The 18,772-nt window shown below is 37.3% G+C and overlaps 2 protein-coding genes across 3 annotated transcripts; both read left to right on the forward strand.

The window, feature by feature from the left end:
• Window positions 1-890: 890 nt before the first annotated feature.
• Window positions 891-11,966, forward strand: si:ch211-243a20.4 (uncharacterized). Its single transcript, XM_053615712.1, has 6 exons — window positions 891-1,283; window positions 6,212-6,484; window positions 7,044-7,156; window positions 9,038-9,139; window positions 9,927-10,019; window positions 11,321-11,966. The coding sequence occupies exons 1-6, from the start codon at window positions 1,220-1,222 to the stop codon at window positions 11,375-11,377; spliced, it is 702 nt and encodes a 233-aa protein (XP_053471687.1). The 5' UTR covers window positions 891-1,219; the 3' UTR covers window positions 11,378-11,966.
• Window positions 11,967-12,725: 759 nt separating this feature from the next.
• On the forward strand, window positions 12,726-18,164 carry f8a (coagulation factor VIII associated). Of its 2 annotated transcripts, XM_053615710.1 has the most exons (12): window positions 12,726-12,905; window positions 13,208-13,254; window positions 13,384-13,456; window positions 14,371-14,530; window positions 14,685-14,753; window positions 14,843-14,963; window positions 15,842-15,934; window positions 16,471-16,535; window positions 16,852-16,933; window positions 17,080-17,126; window positions 17,573-17,628; window positions 17,744-18,164. In XM_053615710.1, the coding sequence occupies exons 1-12, from the start codon at window positions 12,847-12,849 to the stop codon at window positions 17,823-17,825; spliced, it is 954 nt and encodes a 317-aa protein (XP_053471685.1). In that variant the 5' UTR covers window positions 12,726-12,846; the 3' UTR covers window positions 17,826-18,164. The 2 variants fall into 2 exon arrangements, with proteins under 2 accessions (XP_053471685.1, XP_053471686.1); XM_053615711.1 differs by lacking the exons at window positions 12,726-12,905; window positions 13,208-13,254; window positions 13,384-13,456 and adding an exon at window positions 13,478-13,742.
• The last annotated feature ends 608 nt before the right edge of the window (window positions 18,165-18,772 follow it).

The following is an 18,772-nucleotide window of genomic DNA, read 5'->3' on the forward strand; positions in this document are numbered from 1 at the left end:
TAGCTTATATAACATAAGTGATAACAGGAACTAACTTGTTCTGCAGATGTTCCACAACATTCAGCTATAAAATTGTAATCACGAGCAAATTATGTATTATAAGAGGAATAAAACTCTTTGGGACATGCTGTTATAGGAAAATATAAATCAAATCACTTACAGCATATCGTACTAATATAGGCTAGATCTTTTTGTGCTACCTTTATATTTTATCTTTGTCCCTTGCTGGGTTTGATTACGGGTTCTTTGAACTCTTGTATGATTAAACATGTTTGAGTTAATGTACTGGTGCCACCTAGTGGTTGAATTCAGAACAGCATATTTGTTTACATTGTTTTACCTCTTACGCCTGACCTGTTTGAAAAAAATCTATCCATCCATCCATTTTCTATATCGCTTTTCCTACACAGAGACTGGGGCAGAAAACCTGGAGAAAAGCCCCAAAGCACGGGGAGAACATGGAAACTCCACACATACAGAGAGGAGGCAGGATTCACACCCTCAACCCCTGAGGTGTGAGGCAAGCATGTTAACCACTAACCACCATGCCCCCCTTGTTTGAAAAATGTAACCATTGAAAGGATATATGTTGAGGGTTTATAAGACATAAGCAGGAAGCTTATTTTGTTACCAAGCATCTGCATATTTACATTAAACTCCATAGTTTAAAGTATTAATATGCCCAAATCATTCATGTGGTCCTGTTTTACTATAAAAGCAAACAAAGGAAGCACGGCTATGGTGATGATGAAAAAAAGAGGAACTTATTTCAGAGAGACTCTGACAGATTAAGAGAATTTAATCTCGTGACACAGAGGCTGAAAGAGAAAAGTCCACTCGTATGTCGTTTGAAATGAATGTCCTATTGCTGAATATTTGTAAACAATGTAAATGTATATGTAATGTAAATATTTTGCTGTAGGTGGGTATTTAGGTATTTAGGGTATTTAGGTATAAGTCTAATAGGGTCAGTGTGAGGACATGTGGGAGATTCTGCACTGAGTTAATCTAACTGAAAGTTCAAGATTTTAAGTGTTATGACACAACTTCCTGTAAAAGTTATAGCCACATCCTTCTGACATTACACAGATCAGAATGTTTGACTAAAACCAGATTGCTTGACAAGCAGCCTGTGATTAGGCATTTAAAATATTTCGTGCACAGTACAATTATATAGTAATTGGGAACAGTAACTTAGTCTTGCAATTTGGACAACAAGATGTTCACACCACAAGTCGGAGTGTTTTGGATTATTCTGTTGTGTTTCTGTTATAAGAGTGAAGGTATGTATATTTTTTCTGTTATCCTATAAGTGGCACATGTCATTTGATTTTTTGAGAATGCTGGGCAATATAATGATAAAAATATAGTGACTGACATCATTGACTGACTGACATCATTGCTATTCATAGTAGCTGATTGGTTAAATATATATATATATTGTACAGAATAATTATTTTCATCCATTTTTCTGTTTCTCAATCTTTTTAGAATTTACATAAAATAATCATAGACAACTTGAGTTTTTCAAAGGCTTTTTTAAGGTGTAGCATTACTATTTGGCTGACAAATATCTTGTACTGTGCAATTATCTTGATATGATAATGATACTTTTGCCCTAATCACCAACCCCATGTAATACTTTAGTATTACAGTTTAGTATTTCAGTATTACAGTTTTTAAAAATTCCTAAAAACATTAGTCCTTAACAAGTTCACTTTTTCAAAACTCTTCACACAATAAGCACAACAGCACTGTATTTTTTTTATTATTATTATTGTTTGCATCACACCTCCGGGGTTGGGTATTCGAATCCCGCCTCGGCCCTGTATGTGCGGAGTTTGCATGTTGTCCATGTGATAAGGGGGTTCCATACAGGTACTCCAGTTTCCTCCCACTGTCCAAAGACATGTGTTGTAGGCATTTCCAAATTGTCCGTAGTGTGAATGTGTGTGCGGTTGTGCCCTGCGATGGGTTGGCACCCTGTCCAGGGGGTCCCCTTTTGCCCTGATTTCCCTGGGATAGGCTCCCCTGCGACCCTGTGTAGGATTAGCGGTACAGAAAATGGATGGATGGATGGATGGATGGATGGAGATAGAATGTATTTTGCTGAGGTAATCTGCAAAATGCTTCCAGATATACTGTACATTATTAACTCCTTTTCTACCACCAGAAAAACCATGTATCTCCACAGCTAAATTTGCAAATGTTTTCATACTTTGTTCCAAACTGTTTACATTTCAAATTCCAAACCAAATGGATTAAGGTTTGGATGTCAAATTAATTGATGTTAGCTAAGTAACAAATATTATATTACCTAAATCCAAACCCTAAAAAGGGCACCAGTGAACATTGTGAGTCAGACAGACACCATCAGCACAGTGTGTACAGAAATATCATGCAATAAATCCTGAATCAGCTTATGTAGTTTCACTCTATAGCAGGCTTGAGCCTGGAAAGAAACAATTAAGAAACACATTGATATGTGCATGGGACAACACAGCATTTCACCATCCTCATGCAGTCACATATTCATAGTCAGTCAGTTAAGAGTTTCCTCTTTGTGTGGAGGTCTGCAAAAAAAAAAAAACCCTCGGATGTCACTGTGGCTGATTTCAGTCAAACAGCCCAAATGATGAAAATTCAGGTTTTTACCAAAAATGGGTTTTGAGACCTCATAAGTGCATTTTAAAACACAACTACAGCATATTTCAGTAAAATGATCTAGACGTGCTTTTTACTTCCTAGCATATACTTAATGGATTCCATTTTTAGACAATATAAACAACGGCTCTCAAATTATCCACAATTCATACACACCATCACTTCTGCTTTAGATACAGCAGCAGATAATGTTGTAATGTTTGAAATATAATCAAAAGGAGAACAGAAAAAAAGGTCACAGAATTACTGTAATCAGCAATTATTTCAACAAAGATGTAAGAGCAGACAATGGTTAGACAAACCAAGAGTGATGATGAGGCTCGGGTTATCACATGGCTTGACTGACATTTACCTCAAGTGATGAGACTGGGTTTTAAAAAATCGTATAATAGATATGTAATATATATATAATAGATGTCAGAATGTTACGTTTGAAGGGTTTTCCCAGGCTGCCACATATATTTACTTAACATCACAGAAGATGTGGAAAGCTTATGATCAATAAGAAGCTATTATCAACAATGAATATTTTTTGTTTGTTTGTTTCTAGGAAATTTGTGCTGTAATTGTTTTTTTCCTGTTGTATATGGCGTATTCTATAAGCCAAAATGTGCTATTATGTAAATGAAAGTTAAAAACAAATGCTTACATTATAAAAGCAAGAGTAAATAAACAATTATAATACAAAAGAAAGAAAAAAATCTGTATTTTGTTATCAATATATATACAGTCATGAGAAAAAAAAAAGTACGCCCTCCTTAAATTCTGTTTTTGTTTGCCTAAATAACAATAGGGTAGTCCTCACCAACTTCCATAAATAAACAAATAACTTCAGGTGACAACAAAAAATTGTAACAGATTTCAATATGTTTTCATTTTTCCAAAAAAGTCAATCAACATTCAGAAACCACGTGCGAAAATATAAGTACACCCTTCCTACTCCCACAGTCATTAAGAGACAAATTAGCAACCAGATGTTACTAATGAAATTCACAAGATTACTTAATCATCAAGATTGTGTGACTACCTATAATAAAAGCAGAACTTTTGGCACTTTAGTGCTCTGGAGCATTCAGGTGTTCGTCTACATCATGCAGAGAAGAAAGGACATCAGCCATGACCACATAGAAGCAATTGTTGTTGCTCATCTGGGAAGGGTTATAAGGCCATCTCCAAACAATTTGAAATTCACTATTCTAAATACTTCTGAGGGATATGTTGGACTGTCCAACAACCTCATATATATTTCAATCTAAATCATATATCGAAATCATTCTTTTTAGATGCATAGTTTGATTTATTTAGATTATTGCTGTTAAAAAGATGTTAAAACTATAGGTATGGGTCAGGTTTCTGCCCTCTGCTATTATTTTGCTGCAATGACTTCTGGTACTTCAAGGGTTCCTTGCACTCAGGTCTGCATCTGATGCATCCTCGATATCAAGACAAATCTGGGTAATTTCATACGTCGAGGTACTTGCGTTCTTGAGTATTGGAATTTAACTTTTGCAGTGGATAATGACATAGAACAAGGACGAAAGATTGCACAAGAATGCACGTTGAGAAACAGCCATTGTCAACACATCAAATAAGGCTGCGCGTTTTAAGGCACTTCACATGGACTTTAAAAACATCGTCCTTGTCTTCTCCAATGTCTTTACTGTCACTTCTTAAAATACTTTAGAATACTCATCTGCAATCGTAATGATCACAACTGTTTTTCAAATCACAATAAAACTGGCTGGCGCAGGCTACATTTTCGGTAAAAAACGAATAGATAATAGCCTATTTTAGACATGTCAATCACATGACGTGTGCACAGACAATGTTTCGCAACAATGTTTCATCCAGTGTTGCCAACTCTTGCGAGACAAATAAGCAACTGCAGATTCAAAAACAAGCCCAAAACAAGCCCAATATTAGTATAGTATAGTATACCTATTACAGCCTAAATGTAAACAGACTCAATAAATGAGGCTGCAACATATTAAACAGAAACCACTCGCAGTTTGAAAAGCGAAAATTCAATCCGATTCAATTAATTTTTATTTGAATAGTGCTTTTAACAATGGACATGCTTTACAGAAACATATAAACAAAGGATACAGATTTTAAGTGTGTGAGTTTATCCCTGTTGCTCAAGCCGGTGGCGATGGTGGAAAAGGAAAAACTCCCTAAGATGATATGAGGAAGAATCTTGAGAAGAACCAGACAAAGAAGGGAACCCATCCTCACCTGGGTAACAACGGATAGTGTGAAAGTAAAAGAAAGTTCATTATGGTTTTTATATGAAGTCTGTTTGTTGAAATAGTCCACTGTTCACGAAAGGAGACTTGAGTGCAAAATTGTATGTGGTAATTGCAGTCCTAAGGCCAGAGCAGCAACCGTAGTCCCAGCAGCCACAGCGAGAATGTCCAAACAAAACTATTTATTTAATAAAAAAAATCATCAAACAGCAACAAAGCTTATAGCAGTGGTGTTCAGTCTTGTCCTGGGGACCCACAGCACTGCACATTTTGTATGTCTCTCATATCTGACACACTCAGCTCAGTTCATGAATCTCTCTCCTAATGAGCTGGTGATCTGAATTAGGTGTAATTAAATAAAGGAGACATACAAAATATGCAGGACCAAGATTGAAAACCACAGGCTTATAGGGAGGACAGGCACTATCCACTCATCTATGTTCACCTACGAGCAGAATATGATTGGAGAGATGGAAAAGGAAATTACATTAGAACCATAATGACTATTAGTATATGAGTATGTTATGTTTATTTGTTTGTTTTTTGTTATAACGTGTAATAACTATGGGAGGGCAAAATAGTCTACAGCACTGATATTATTGTGAGGCTGTGAGTAGACAGTGTCAGTGCATTGGGGAAAATAGCAACCATAAATGTAAAAAAAAAAAAAAAAAAAAAATTGAAGTCGCTTGTCAGATTTTCCTAACAAGCAACATATTTTTAAAACGAGCCTAGAAAACCGCAACCCGTGATTTTTGTTCAAGCAACTTCAGAAAAAAAGAATCCCAAAGTCACGTATTATAAGCGGACTTGGCAACTCTCAGGCGTGGGAGGAAATGTGACTGGTCCAATCAAGAAGTTGCAGGGCTTCATTAAACCCCACACCTTCTCGACACTGACAGAAAGAAGATCATATGAGCAGATTTGTGACTATGTTGTATTTTTACGTTGGCTTGATATTTAATTTCGGTGTGAGACTTATTTGGGCAGCATGAGAGCATGAGACAGAGCCTGAAAATGGGTGTCTCAGACCAAATGCGTGAGAGTTGGCAACCATGTGCTTGTGGTGTTGTGGTAGTTGAGATGAATGACCATTTGCTGAGATGATTTAGAAATTAAATAGAAATGAGGGTGGAAAAAAGCATTGTTAATACATCTCTGCGTTAATCTAGGATGAGATCTAGGATTATCCTTCTTATCTCAATCATTTTGTGGGAAAACAAAAAAATTGTTGTTAAACCAGTGGAGCTGGAGCTTCTTTCAATCACCCCGTGGATCTCTTTGTGTTCTCTCTCTTTCAGCCGAATTTTCTCTCGAGAACCGAACCTGTGTGGCGCTGGCAGGACGATCAGTCATCCACCAGCTTAAAGTCACCATCCCAGCTAACAGCACCAGGAGCACAATTAGGTGTTACCAAAACAGACATAAAGTATGGGAACAATCCATTCCATCTTCTTCTACTCCAAAAACAATGCCCTTGACAGCAAATATCACCATGCATAACAGTTCATCCTCCGGAGAATACTACTTCCAGTACATGGATAAGAAGCTGTATTGGGTTGTCCTTGTACGAGGTGAGTAAGCAGGAGTGGTTGTGCAACTCAGACAACAGCTGACTTCATTTCCATATTGGTAATGCTACCAGTGTTGGTTTCAGTCATAAAGCATTATGTAAAATTTCACACAGAATTGCTATTAAGGGGTCATAAGTTGTTTTCGACTCTTGTATTCTATGAGCAAGGATGTGAGTAAATGGTGCAAAATATATCAAATCAATCATGGAGGTTGGGTTTAACTGCTTTATTCATTACTTTGGTTTTTTGAAGGAATAATTATGTTTAAGATTCAAATCAGTTCTCCATGAGATTTTAATGGACACATTTTACATTAAATAAGGTGACAGATAGATAATAGGCCTAATAAAATTATGCTTAGAAGACAAAAACCCTTAGAAGACAAAAAAAGAACAGAAAGTGAATGAGCTGACTCATTTCCCCTGCCTGTTGAGCAACATGAAAGTTTCTGAAGTGGAACTACTTCGAAGGGCCAGTCTCACAACATCCCGATAACCACCTATCTTCCATGTCTATCTGTTTCTGTCTGTCTTTCTGTCTGTTTTACTCTCTTTCTCAGAGGAAGGTTATCTGCCAGATATGGAGACTTCTGTCATCCCTTTGCTGGTTGTCCTCATTGTTCTGCTGCTTTTCAGTGTCGCTGGATCAGTTTGTATCTTCAAGTTGTACAAGGTGATATTGAAAGACAGAAACTACTGACCATGTTACTCCACTTTAAAGTAACACAAAAAGTTATATAATGCTTTTAAAAAAATACTTTTTAATTACATTTTTGTTGAAATAATATTATGGTTCTCACAAACAAATCTTTAGTGATTTCAATTTTCCCTAGTCGTTTGGACGCCACTGATTATTAAAACACTTTGGGACATGCTCTATAAAAAAAATAATCAACAACAATATGGTGTGATGTAGCACGATACAAAGCTACAAAGTTACTGTTACCACTCTGAAGTTGATATTTGTCATATACCAGCATGTTTTATTCCCTTTATTTCACCACAATAATTTGCCAACAAATAACAGTTTGTTGATTAATGAATGACATGCCATACATTTTCTCGATTTATAGTTATGTTTAATGTTGTGGAGAATCAAGTTAATTCCTGTTATCACATCTGTAATCTTCCCAAGTTAATGAGATAAAAAAAAATGCAGCTTGTTACAGAAAAACCACAAAACATTACTTCCTCTGTCCTTCATCATTCCTGTAGCAAAAAACTTAAAGGAACAGCTTTACCTCTGACTGTTACAAACTATGACACTAGAGAATCCTTCCATAAATGAACATCTCCTTACAGAAAATTTCACCACCTGCCTAATACTGTGTAGGTCCCCCTTGTGCTGCCAAAACAGCGCTGACTCGTCAAGGCATGGACTCAACAAGACCTCTGAAAGTGTGCTGTGGTATCTGGCACCAAGATGTTAGTCCTGTAAGTCCTGGAAGTTGCAAGTTGTTACCTCAATGGATCAGACTTGTTTGTCCAGCACATCCCATAGATGCTTGATTGGATTGAGATCTTGAGAATTTGGAGGCCAAGTCAACACCTTGAACTCTCTGTCATGTTCCTCAAATCGTTCCTGAACAATTTTTGCGGTATGGCAGGGTGCATTATCCTGATGAAAGAGGTCTCTGCCATTAGGGAATACCGTTGCCATGAAGGGATATACTTAGTCTGCAAAAATGTTTATGTAGGTGGTACATGTCAAAGTAGCATCCACATGAATGACAGGACCCAAGGTTTGTCTAACAGAACATTCCCCAGAGCATCACACTTCCTCCGCCAGCTTACCTTCTTCCCATAGTGCATCCTGGTGCCACCTCTTCCCAAGGTAAACTCACACACCCGGCTGTCCACATGATGTAACCTTCCTCCATTGCTCCATGGTCTAGTTTTAATACTCACGTGTCCATTGTAGATGCTTTCGGCGGTGGACAGGCATGGACACTCTGTCCAGTCTGCAGCTATGCAGCCCCATGCACAGCAAGCTGCGATAAACTGTGTTCTGACACCTTTTTATCATAGCCAGCATGAACTTTTTCAGCAATTTGTGCTACAGTAGCTCTTTTGTGGGATCGGACCAGACAGGATAGCCTTCGCTCCCCACTTGCATCATTGAGCCTTGGGTGCCCATGACCAAGACCAGCCATTTTGGAGATGTTCTGACCCAGTCATCTAGCCATTACAATTTGGCGTTTATCAAAGTCGCTCAGATCCTTATGCTTTCCAATTTTTCCTGCTTCCAACACATCAACTTTGAGAACTGACTGTTGCCATTGTAACGAGATAATTAATGTCAGTTCACCTGTCAGTGGTTTTAATGTTATGGCTGATCAGTGTGCTTCTGAGATGTTCTCGGTAGTCACTTAAAAGAAGTACTGTAGCAATGGCCCAATCGCATTCTCATTACTACATTAACCTTAGTTTATGATTGCAAGTTATGCTACGCAACCATATCACATAGGCTACTGTATATACTGTATATACTTTATTACATCTCCCTGAATCAATGTCATACTTCTAAAGTGCTTGAATGCAATATTTCTTTTAGAATCATTCACAGTCTGAAGGAGAGGGAGATAAAGGGAAAGCCAAAAAAAGAAAGAGGAATACAGTTGCGACAGAAGGAGCCACGTCTGATTCAGTGTACATGGTAAGCCTGTTTTACCTCTGTCTGATTTTCATAATCATCTTTGGCTTTTTATCTCAGCTGCTTAATTCTTACCAACCCAAAATCACACTTTATTTAAAAGAAATCAGATTTAATAGAAAACATGATCAGCGTGTCATATTAATGCCATGATTCGGAGCACATCATCTGAATATATGAAACCACACAAAGCAACAGACTTGTTCTCAGTTGCCTTTACCTTTGTGCTTTGTGAAACAGAAATTCACATTTCCTGAACCACTGACCCAGCATCTGAATTTTTATTTTGCTGAGCAGCCTGTTTTCCCTTCAAAATGCCTTGACACACCAAAAAATATATGTACAGAATTGCTCAGTCTTAATTTTAAAATATTGGCTCTATAGTTTTAGAAAAGGGGGATGTTTGTGGGTTTATTGGAAAATTAACAGTTCTTAGCTTCAGAAAATGTTTGTACTTGGAATCCTTTCTGCTAGGGAAGCACTCAGCTGTAGGGTTCTACATAAAAAAATCTTCCATTACACATGTAAAATATAAGGTGTTGGGGGGCACGGTGGCTTAGTGGTTAGCACGTTTGCCTTACATCTCCATGGTTGGGGATTCGAAACCCACCCCAACCCTGAGAGCTTGCATGCTCTCCCTGTGCTTTGGGTTTTCCTCCCCCAGTCGAAAGACATGTGTTGTAGGTTGATTGGTAGTTCCAAATTGTCTGTGGTGTGTGAATGTGACTGCAATGAATGGATGGATTGATGGATGGAATATAAAGTGCATCATTCTCACTCATTCTCCCAGGATCTTGAACACAAGGTTGTCTCCGTTTATGATGTGCTGAATGTTGAAGAGGAGAGGAGAGAAATCATAGAGAGCCAAACCTCAGTGAAAAAGGTAGGATCAAATCTAAAGTCATGATAAGTTAGCATACCTTAGTGGTGGGCTAAATTCAGGTAAATCAGGACAGTTAAACTTGGGAGCATTTACTGTATTTTCTGGACTGATAATATATAAAATAAAGGCAAATTTTATGTTACTAATCTCTTGCCATGAAAGTGCCAAAATAACATGACTTAATTCATGTGACATCATATAAGGGGGTGTGGCCAGAAACAAACAGGAAGTTTACCCCAAAATCTTGTGGAAAAAAAATTACATAAGCTTTGGCTATTCATTTTCATAAGGTTAGAAAATCGTCATGACGAATGTATTACACATTTCATAAGATGTACTTCTTTAACAAAATAAACATAAAGTTAGTTATAATGTAATCATTTTCAACCGCATGGTTCAGGTTAAAAAACTGCATCTAAAAAAGTTAAATGTTGGACCACTTAACTATGGTTAACTGGCGCACTGATGGATTCATGTGCATTAAATGGTGTTTTTATGGAACATTTTAATAAAAATAAGATGTAGACTGGGGAATACACTACTTAGTATGCACAGAGTTTTACTTGTGTAGGCGTTAATTTTAGAGACTAATTATGATGTTTATGGGTTGTTGTTTTTTTTAATCCTTTGTTATGCTTCTACTGCAAGTAATAAATTATAAAATGTCACTTATTATTTTTAGTCACATTTTATAAAAGTAATTTTTAATTAATCATACTGTATTTTAGAAATGATTGGTTATAAATTTGGAAAATATTGAAGTTTTTTTGTAATTGCTGTAAGAAATGAATCACAGAATGTAACTTACATCAACATCTTAGTCATCTTTTACTTAGTCTATTCTGTTCTTACAATATTACATGTTTATGGTGAATTTGGAGAAGATTTTTTCAAGTCATGTTATTGCAATTTGCTTGTTTTGATGCAATTAAACAATTAAATAACGTTTTAAAGATGTCATTAAGGATGAAAGGGCTAGACCTATGAAAGTATGTCCCAAATGACCAAAAAATAAAATGGTTTATAGTCAGTTTTGACAAAAGAATAAGTCATGCTTCTTCAGAAAATTATATAAACAGTTCTTCCTTAACAATGTAGATAGTCAAAATACATTAATACAAATAATTTTACAAATGTGTATCATGTGTTGGGTATTTTGTTTAATTAATGCAAGAAAACTAGACAATAAGAGAATGTGAAAATTAAAAAATGGGCCCAATATATCTAAATTCACCCAATATTGTGATGGTTTGAAATGTTCTTCTGGTTGTTCTGAAATATTTGCATTGTTTCTTTTTCAGGCCAAGCCTTCACCAGTAGAGGAGGGGATATTTGAATCAGTTTATGAAAACCTGTGATTGAATATTATTTGTATATACAGAAGATATCTTTAAAAGATGTATAAGCTTGATAAACTTTCAGCTGATGTGTATAATTCTCTGCTGTTTTTTGCCGTTTATATATAAAAGGTGTGAATAAAAAATGTGTAAACTCTATAAACACCATAAACATTTTGCTGAAGTGTACAATTGTTTGCCACCATTTTGAATGAATGAATGAAAAGTATATCTTTAGGTAATTTTGGGATGGATGATACACCGATCAGCCATAACATCAGACTTGGAGAATTGACTGTTCACTTGCTGCCTAATATATCCCACCCCTTGACACGTGCCATTGTAGCGAGATAATCAAAGTTATTCACTTCACCTGTCAGTGGTTTTAATGTTATGGCTGATGGGTGTGTATTTTTTGAAAGAGTTCAACCAAACATGATATTTACACAATTTTACCAATGAGTGAGCCAAGACTAGTTTGTGTCCTGCAGTTTTTTTCATTAGATTTGTACTGCAACTACAAAGCCAGTGTTGCTAGCAAGAAAGGGAAGCTCATACGGTTGCAATCAAAATTATTCAACCATCACTGCAACTCAGGTTTATTGTCAAAATGTACAGACTTTCAGCTGTTTGTAATCAACAAATCAAACAAAAGCAATTGAAATAGTTCAACTTATAATGATTTCTCCAGTTTCAAAATTATTCAACCACTTTATGGCAAGCATCTTTAGTAGTTAGTAGAGCACCCTTTTGCTGTTACGACCTGCTGCATACGAGATGTATAGCCAGACACCAGCTTCTGGCAGCGTTCCTGAGGTACCCATTCCTCATGAGCAATGACCTCCAGTTCAGTAATGTTCTTGGGTTTGCGTGCTGCTTCTTCAAATTCCACCAGAGATTTTCTATGGGGTTCAAGTCAGGTGACAGTGATGGTGTTGTAGAATCTTCCACACAAGTGGGTTGGACACAAGTGCTTTTGAGGTTGTATGATGTAAAAAAAATAATAATAATAATAAAAAAGTTCATATTCAAAATATTTATGTTCTATAACTAACTATATACTTAGTTAAGACAGACATGTCATCTCTGTCCCACCATACATAGCCTACTTTCCAGCAATATATATGAGTGTCCAGCTCACACAAATTATCAGCAGTGCATGTATATTTGCATATGCAGGAATGTATAACGCCGGTAACAATGTACATTTTGTGAAACTCAGTTGAACATTAAGCTAGTTACAGCAAGTTTTTCAGGGTACAGCTGCATCTCTCCACAGACTCGCATTGGCTTAAGAGTGAAAGTCGCCTCTGCTAATATGGCGGCGGCGCTGACGTAAGAAACTAGTTATCAGCAGCGGCCAATGTGGCGTCGTTACATTTCCTATGCTGTTCACTGAGGTAGGCGGGATTCTAACCAATCAGAATGCATCAGCGTGACTCGGGAGCCAATAGGAACACAGGATTTAGGCATCATAACTTGTACCAACAATGTCGTCGGAGGGAGATTTTCTCACTCGTTATCGAGCAGTGTCAAACAAGCTGAAGAAGTAAGGCTTTGTGTGATCACGTTATGCGCTGCATAATAGTTTAACTTATAGCTAATCTCATATAACCACCAGTGTTCAGCAAAACCAGTAATAAGTTATCGGCAGTTGCTACTAAAGCTAATCTAGCTAGCTATTTTGCTAAATATGTACACTTTCCAGCTGTATATATTATATATATTCTCTCCCTCTCTTTGTCTCTGCATGAATGGTATAGTATTTGAATTCTGCTATCTAATTAGCTAAATTAAAGTCGCGTCGTCATTAACGTTATATTTATGGAGCTTTTTTTCTTCTTCTCAAAGACGTTTTCTTAGGAAGCCTAATGTCGCAGAAGCAAGTGAGCAGTTCGGTGAGTTACACAAGCTGACCAGCTAAGTCCATTAATTTTTCAAATATATGCTACTGAAATAATAGGTGCTGACTAACTTATTTTAAAACTGTATCTAATTTAATAAAGAAATAACGTTTCTGTATCCAGGTCAGTTAGCTAAAGAGCTGAAACAGCAGGACTGCCTTCAGTATGCAGCCTTCTGTAATTTGGCCATGGCTCGGTGAGTATTCACACACACACACACACACACACACACACACACACAGAGAGACAGACAGACAGGTGGACGCACCGACGCAAGATGCGCAGTATGAGTATGACTTCTGTTAGGTGTGGGTTTTGGTCTTTGTTTTTTGTAAGGGAGTTCAGCGAAGAGAACTGTCTTTTGTTTTATGTTTTTCTTTTATATGTAAGTTCCCTAAAACAGTGGTTTTTGTTTGCTTTTTTGGCCTTGATCCACCCTGAAGTTGTCCCTGGTTTCTTGGGTGTACAGCAGCTCACAAAATGTATATATTTTATATTATATCTCAATATATCACTTTTTGAGCTAACTCCTCTGTGTGTGTGTGTGTGTGTGTGTGTGTGTGTGTGTGTGTGTGTGTGTGTGTGTCATTCCTGACAACTCTTAGGGCACCTAATATTCCTTTCACTCCACCTTACATATAACCCCTTGCCTTTACTTGTGCTTTGTGGCCTTACATTAGACTGGGTCATAACAGCATTTACACAAGAAATTGGGGTAATTGAGTTGTCCTATTTTCTGTTTAAAATCATTGTGCTTATCGTAACACATGCCTGGGATTTTGTTTAATTGCATAATTTGTGGTTACGTAATAGTGAAGGTAGAACGCTTTATTGCATTTTTTAAAAAAATACCCTGAGCATCACAAATTTGTTATGCTGATTTGTAATAAACGTGTGACGTGTGTTGAACATTGAGCAAAATCTTAATGATCATCCTAACTATTATCATGCAGCCCCACGCAATACTGTAACTTGTGTTATGTCCCTAAGTCTAGGAAATACAATGCGTTTAACTGTTAAATTACATCTCATTCAGTAGCATGCTTAATTTTTTTGATTGCTTATGTACTTGTTGCTCTTGTCATGCTGTATTAAAATTACCCCCCCCAGGTGTGAGCAGACTCTTTTCAATGCCCCAGGGGAGGCGCTGGCTCTGACCGATGCCGCCCGACTCTTTCTAGCCTCTGAGCAGGAGACCCGAGCTCTGCAAGCCCCAGGCTTTGATGAGCATCTGCAGGCTGCACTCAACTGCTACAGCTTCGCCATTAAGGTAAAAAGCCCTGCATGTTCTGTGTTTCTGTTCTCTTGTTTCATTTTCAAACAGAGCCTTAAAACAGATACTCTGGAGTTTCTGAGCTTCTCCACCAGGGATGAAAAGAAGAGGTTTCAGTGTTTTTATAAAGCAATTCCGTACTGTTTTACAGGTTTATATTGAGATGAATCAGCCGGTCATGGCTGCCAGTCTTTCCCTTGAACTTGGAAAAGCGCTCAAGGCAAGAATCGTTATCTGGACATCTGTGTTAGACTGTTTGTCTCTAGAGGATATGTGCAGGTCCATCATTTGTGTGTGATGTGTGTACAGGAGATGAACAAGCCAGGAGAGGCTATCATCCACTTTCAGAGAGCTGCAGAGCTTCAATCACAGATGCCTATCGAGGCTTTGTTGTCTTTTGGAGAGATGGCTTCCTGCAAAATACTGAGCCGTGAGTCCTGCAAGACCTCAGCAAAACACATCAGACATATCACTATTAACATAGAACATCTTTGCCATGAAGTCCTTAAAATATACAGTACGTTTATTGGACAACGATATTTCGATATTAACCCGATTAAGAAACTAGCATGTAAATAGCGATTATTGATGACCTTAATCCGATTAAAGTCATACTCAAAGTAAACACAAATGGAATTAAGACATGTGGAGTATTCCTGTTTTAGTCGTGTTATCAAAGTGCATTACAGACATGTACGCACCTTAATCACAGTGTTAACCTCGTGTGGAAGTTTTCACCGCATTTTGCGACAGGACACGATCACACACGGCAGTGCTCATCCGTTTGACTGCAAATAAGAGAGTACGGCTATTATATAGTAGGCTAAATACATGTGTATATAGTAGTATACTATATACACGGTAAGTACGTGGTTTGGGACGCTGCCCACGGCTTCAAGCAGTCGTCTATTAGCACGTTCAGCATGACAAATTATTAATCGCACTTGAAGCTTTCGTAAAATTAAAAATGAAACACCCAAAACTGTATACGGTACCATAACGAAGACTAACTTTATGTTGATACGTGAAATTCTGGAGAGAACGTCGGACGGCGAGGACGTAATGACGTGTGCTATTAATCGATCTATGTTCTATAACATGTAAAACGGGAACATGAAAGGAGTATTCTAAAAGCAACTCATGTAAACACCTTAATCACAGTATTGTCTTATTCAGAATAAGGTCAATAATTAGATTACTGCTGTCCATGTAAACGTAGTCACTGAAAGCTAGCACTATCAACTTTTTTTTCACTTTTCTAAATTTTATGAAGCAGCCAAATAAAGTCATGTGATGTTTGATTGACAGGTGATTATGATGGTGCGCTGGCTGTCCTTTCAGAAATGCAGGCCATGTGTCAGGAGAGAGGGCTGCAGCTTCCTGGTACAAATACCCCTGTCGGTAAGCCCACAGAGAACTTTCAACATAATTGGTTCTTCAGTCATGTTAGATGGATATTATTTCACCAGCTGTTTCTCCAGTGCATGATGAAGGTGTCCTTAAGGGGGGAGCTGTTCACACTACTGTATAGCAGAACAGGAATGAGGATGGGGTAATATCACAAATATCCTCTTTAATGGGAACAGAATGGTAGTCAAATTGTAGTGAAATGACATGTGGCAGTCACGCCATCACACATGATTTCTAACTATAAACACTACAAAATGCAAAATATATGCTATATCGTGCAGTGTATGCTCAGAATCAACACAGCACTTGGCTAAATTTGGCCTTTAGTTGTAGCGCATTTGCATGTGGTGTCGTCTAAAAATTTGTGATTGAGCATAGATGTGAAAATATATCTGGATTAATACGTGTGGACGGGGACAATGTTGAAGCATGCAGGAGTGGGGTAGGTTTCGTGACACGGTGATGGTTGGGGTCACCTATGTATCATGGTGCTTTGCAACAATAACGGTTTTTATTTACTTCCTCAGGTGCCTTTATGGATATAGTGGCAAAGTGTGAAATCTCCAGAGTACTTCTGCTCATGTTGCTTGAGGTAGGCCCAGGCTGTTAATTTTTAGAAGTCGTCACCTAAGAGGGAGAGTAATCAACATGTTCAGATTATTAGCCTTGGTCAATTTAGCCATTATGAGTTCTTGAGTCACATCTTGGTATCCCTCCAGCTATCTATCATACAGCCATTTCACTCCTCTGCAGTATATTTTGTTCAGAAGTAAAGAAGTATTGTGCATTTTAATCATATTGTTAATATTGTAATGGTATTTGTCACCCTAAAAACCAAAATTATGAGTTGATTGTGTTCATTTGGTCTATATATATCTACAGTATATATGCACATGTATCTGTTTCAGCCTCCTCCACAGAAGCTATTGCCTGAGCACGCACAGACACTAGAGAGGTATGCTTGGGAGTCTTTTGACTCACACAGTCAAGGTAAGACTGAGGTTCAGCTTTTAATCACATTTCAGTGATTTACTGTTGTAAGTTGGTAGAATTTTTCAATTATAATATTACTTTTTGTTTCGAATTTACTGAGGTTTTTCAGTGGCTGAACTTGAGCCTTGTTTTTGCCTCTTCAGTTAACTTCCTTGCCGAAGATGTCTTCCTCCTTCTGCAGTCTGTGGTGGTAAGTTATTGTAACGTCATCTCGGCTAGGGTTTTGAAATATAAAAGACCAAGGCTCATGATTTTACTTTTATGTCCTACCGTCTGGGTCCTAACAAATTTGAATTTGTGGAAAATTCAGATTATGTGATATGTGGATATGATGCACTTATTTGTTCATAGTTGCTGCCCTTTTTCTTCTGAATTATCAATATGTTTGGTTTAAACGTAAAAGAAAAGAAAGAAAAAAAACAACGACGTGTAGCTGCTTTATCCAGCTGGTCATTGTTAGTAACTACCACCAATAACTTGTAATCATGAAATGTTCCTTTTGAAAGAATCCCAACATACAAATTTGCATTTGCAATTCCCTGTGTTATTACTGTAGTGTCTAGCCATGCATAGAGCACTCTTCCTATTTCTCAGATTTGTGACTGGCCATCCTTTAACATTATGCTTGTTTTGTAGATGGCATGTCAGGAAAAAGACATTGAATCTCTCAAATCTCTGCAGACAGAATTATGGTGAGTTGGGTGAAGATTGTTCCCCTTTTTTTCCAATTGTAAAAATTTATATACGTTTGTTGCATATGTTTTTGTTTCTTTTTGCTTCTCTTTCTTCTCTCTCCTCTCACTGCAGGCCTCACCTCTCTGCTGAACAGAATCACCTCCTACACCTCATAGTGCAGGAAAGAATCAGCCCCTCTGGTCAGGGGGTTTAGTTCAGACCCACATACAACCATGTGACATCACTCGGTGTCCGGTCCACTGCCTGGCGCATCACATAGGGAGTCTTACAGAATGACAGTACTAAGGCTATGGTACAGTTATAACTGAATATTCATATTACACTCAATGACTTGTTAAAGAATATTTTATTTCTTAACATTGACAAATGTGATGTACACACAGAACATGTCTGCCACAGGACATGAATCTATATTTTGTCCTCCATTAAGTTTCATTTTGGATCATTGCACTTTAATAATTTTACATTTTTAGTATTTGTTACATAAAATAGATTGTTCATTTGATGTAAATAAATTCAAGAATTAATCATGTTTGGATGTTTGATTATTGAAATGTTTTTTTACATTTTCTACATCATCAAATGTTTTCCACATGACTCGTCATAAACCCCAGTGTACACTGATCTGAGACACACATCATCCATGACTCATCTAATCACCTCCTGTAGTAAATTGTATTCCTTGAACCTCTTTCCTGGAGCATCAGTGAGTAATAATTGTAATAACACGACAATGTGAAGATTTAACATGAGCTTTCATAACATCAGTTCTCTTAAGAACATGTACGGTGATTTCAGAGCCACACCGGTGAAACACGCACCAGTCCTTTATCATCTGGGATGACGTTTTCTTCTGTATGGTTTGATGAATGCAGATACTTTACTGCATTTACTAGTTAAGATACAAAATGTTACAGCACCAGACTATAAATGGATATAGACGAATCGTATAATTCTATTGGTCATGATCCCAGACTTGTGCAGTAGACATGGTGGCAAATAGAAGAAACCATAATATTTTTTTTTTAATTAGAAAAGTAAAATGCCAAGACAAACTAAGCAAAATATGATGTGGCCTTACAAAGTGATACAAATAATAAGTGGTTCTGAACAAATTAATTGTTCTTTAAATTGTTTCTT

This window comes from Ictalurus furcatus, chromosome 26 (assembly GCF_023375685.1).
Source record: "Ictalurus furcatus strain D&B chromosome 26, Billie_1.0, whole genome shotgun sequence".
Taxonomy (NCBI): Eukaryota; Metazoa; Chordata; class Actinopteri; order Siluriformes; family Ictaluridae; genus Ictalurus; species Ictalurus furcatus.

Coding starts and splice junctions, on each gene's coding strand:
- f8a (XM_053615710.1), top strand. CDS start 12,847: ATGTCGTCGGAGGGAGATTTTCTCACTCGTTATCGAGCAGTGTCAAAC. Junction 13,457..14,370: donor TGTAATTTGGCCATGGCTCG/GTGAGTATTCAC, acceptor TACCCCCCCCAG/GTGTGAGCAGACTCTTTTCA. Junction 17,629..17,743: donor TCTCTGCAGACAGAATTATG/GTGAGTTGGGTG, acceptor CTCTCACTGCAG/GCCTCACCTCTCTGCTGAAC.
- si:ch211-243a20.4 (XM_053615712.1), top strand. CDS start 1,220: ATGTTCACACCACAAGTCGGAGTGTTTTGGATTATTCTGTTGTGTTTC. Junction 7,157..9,037: donor GTATCTTCAAGTTGTACAAG/GTGATATTGAAA, acceptor TATTTCTTTTAG/AATCATTCACAGTCTGAAGG. Junction 10,020..11,320: donor GCCAAACCTCAGTGAAAAAG/GTAGGATCAAAT, acceptor TTTCTTTTTCAG/GCCAAGCCTTCACCAGTAGA.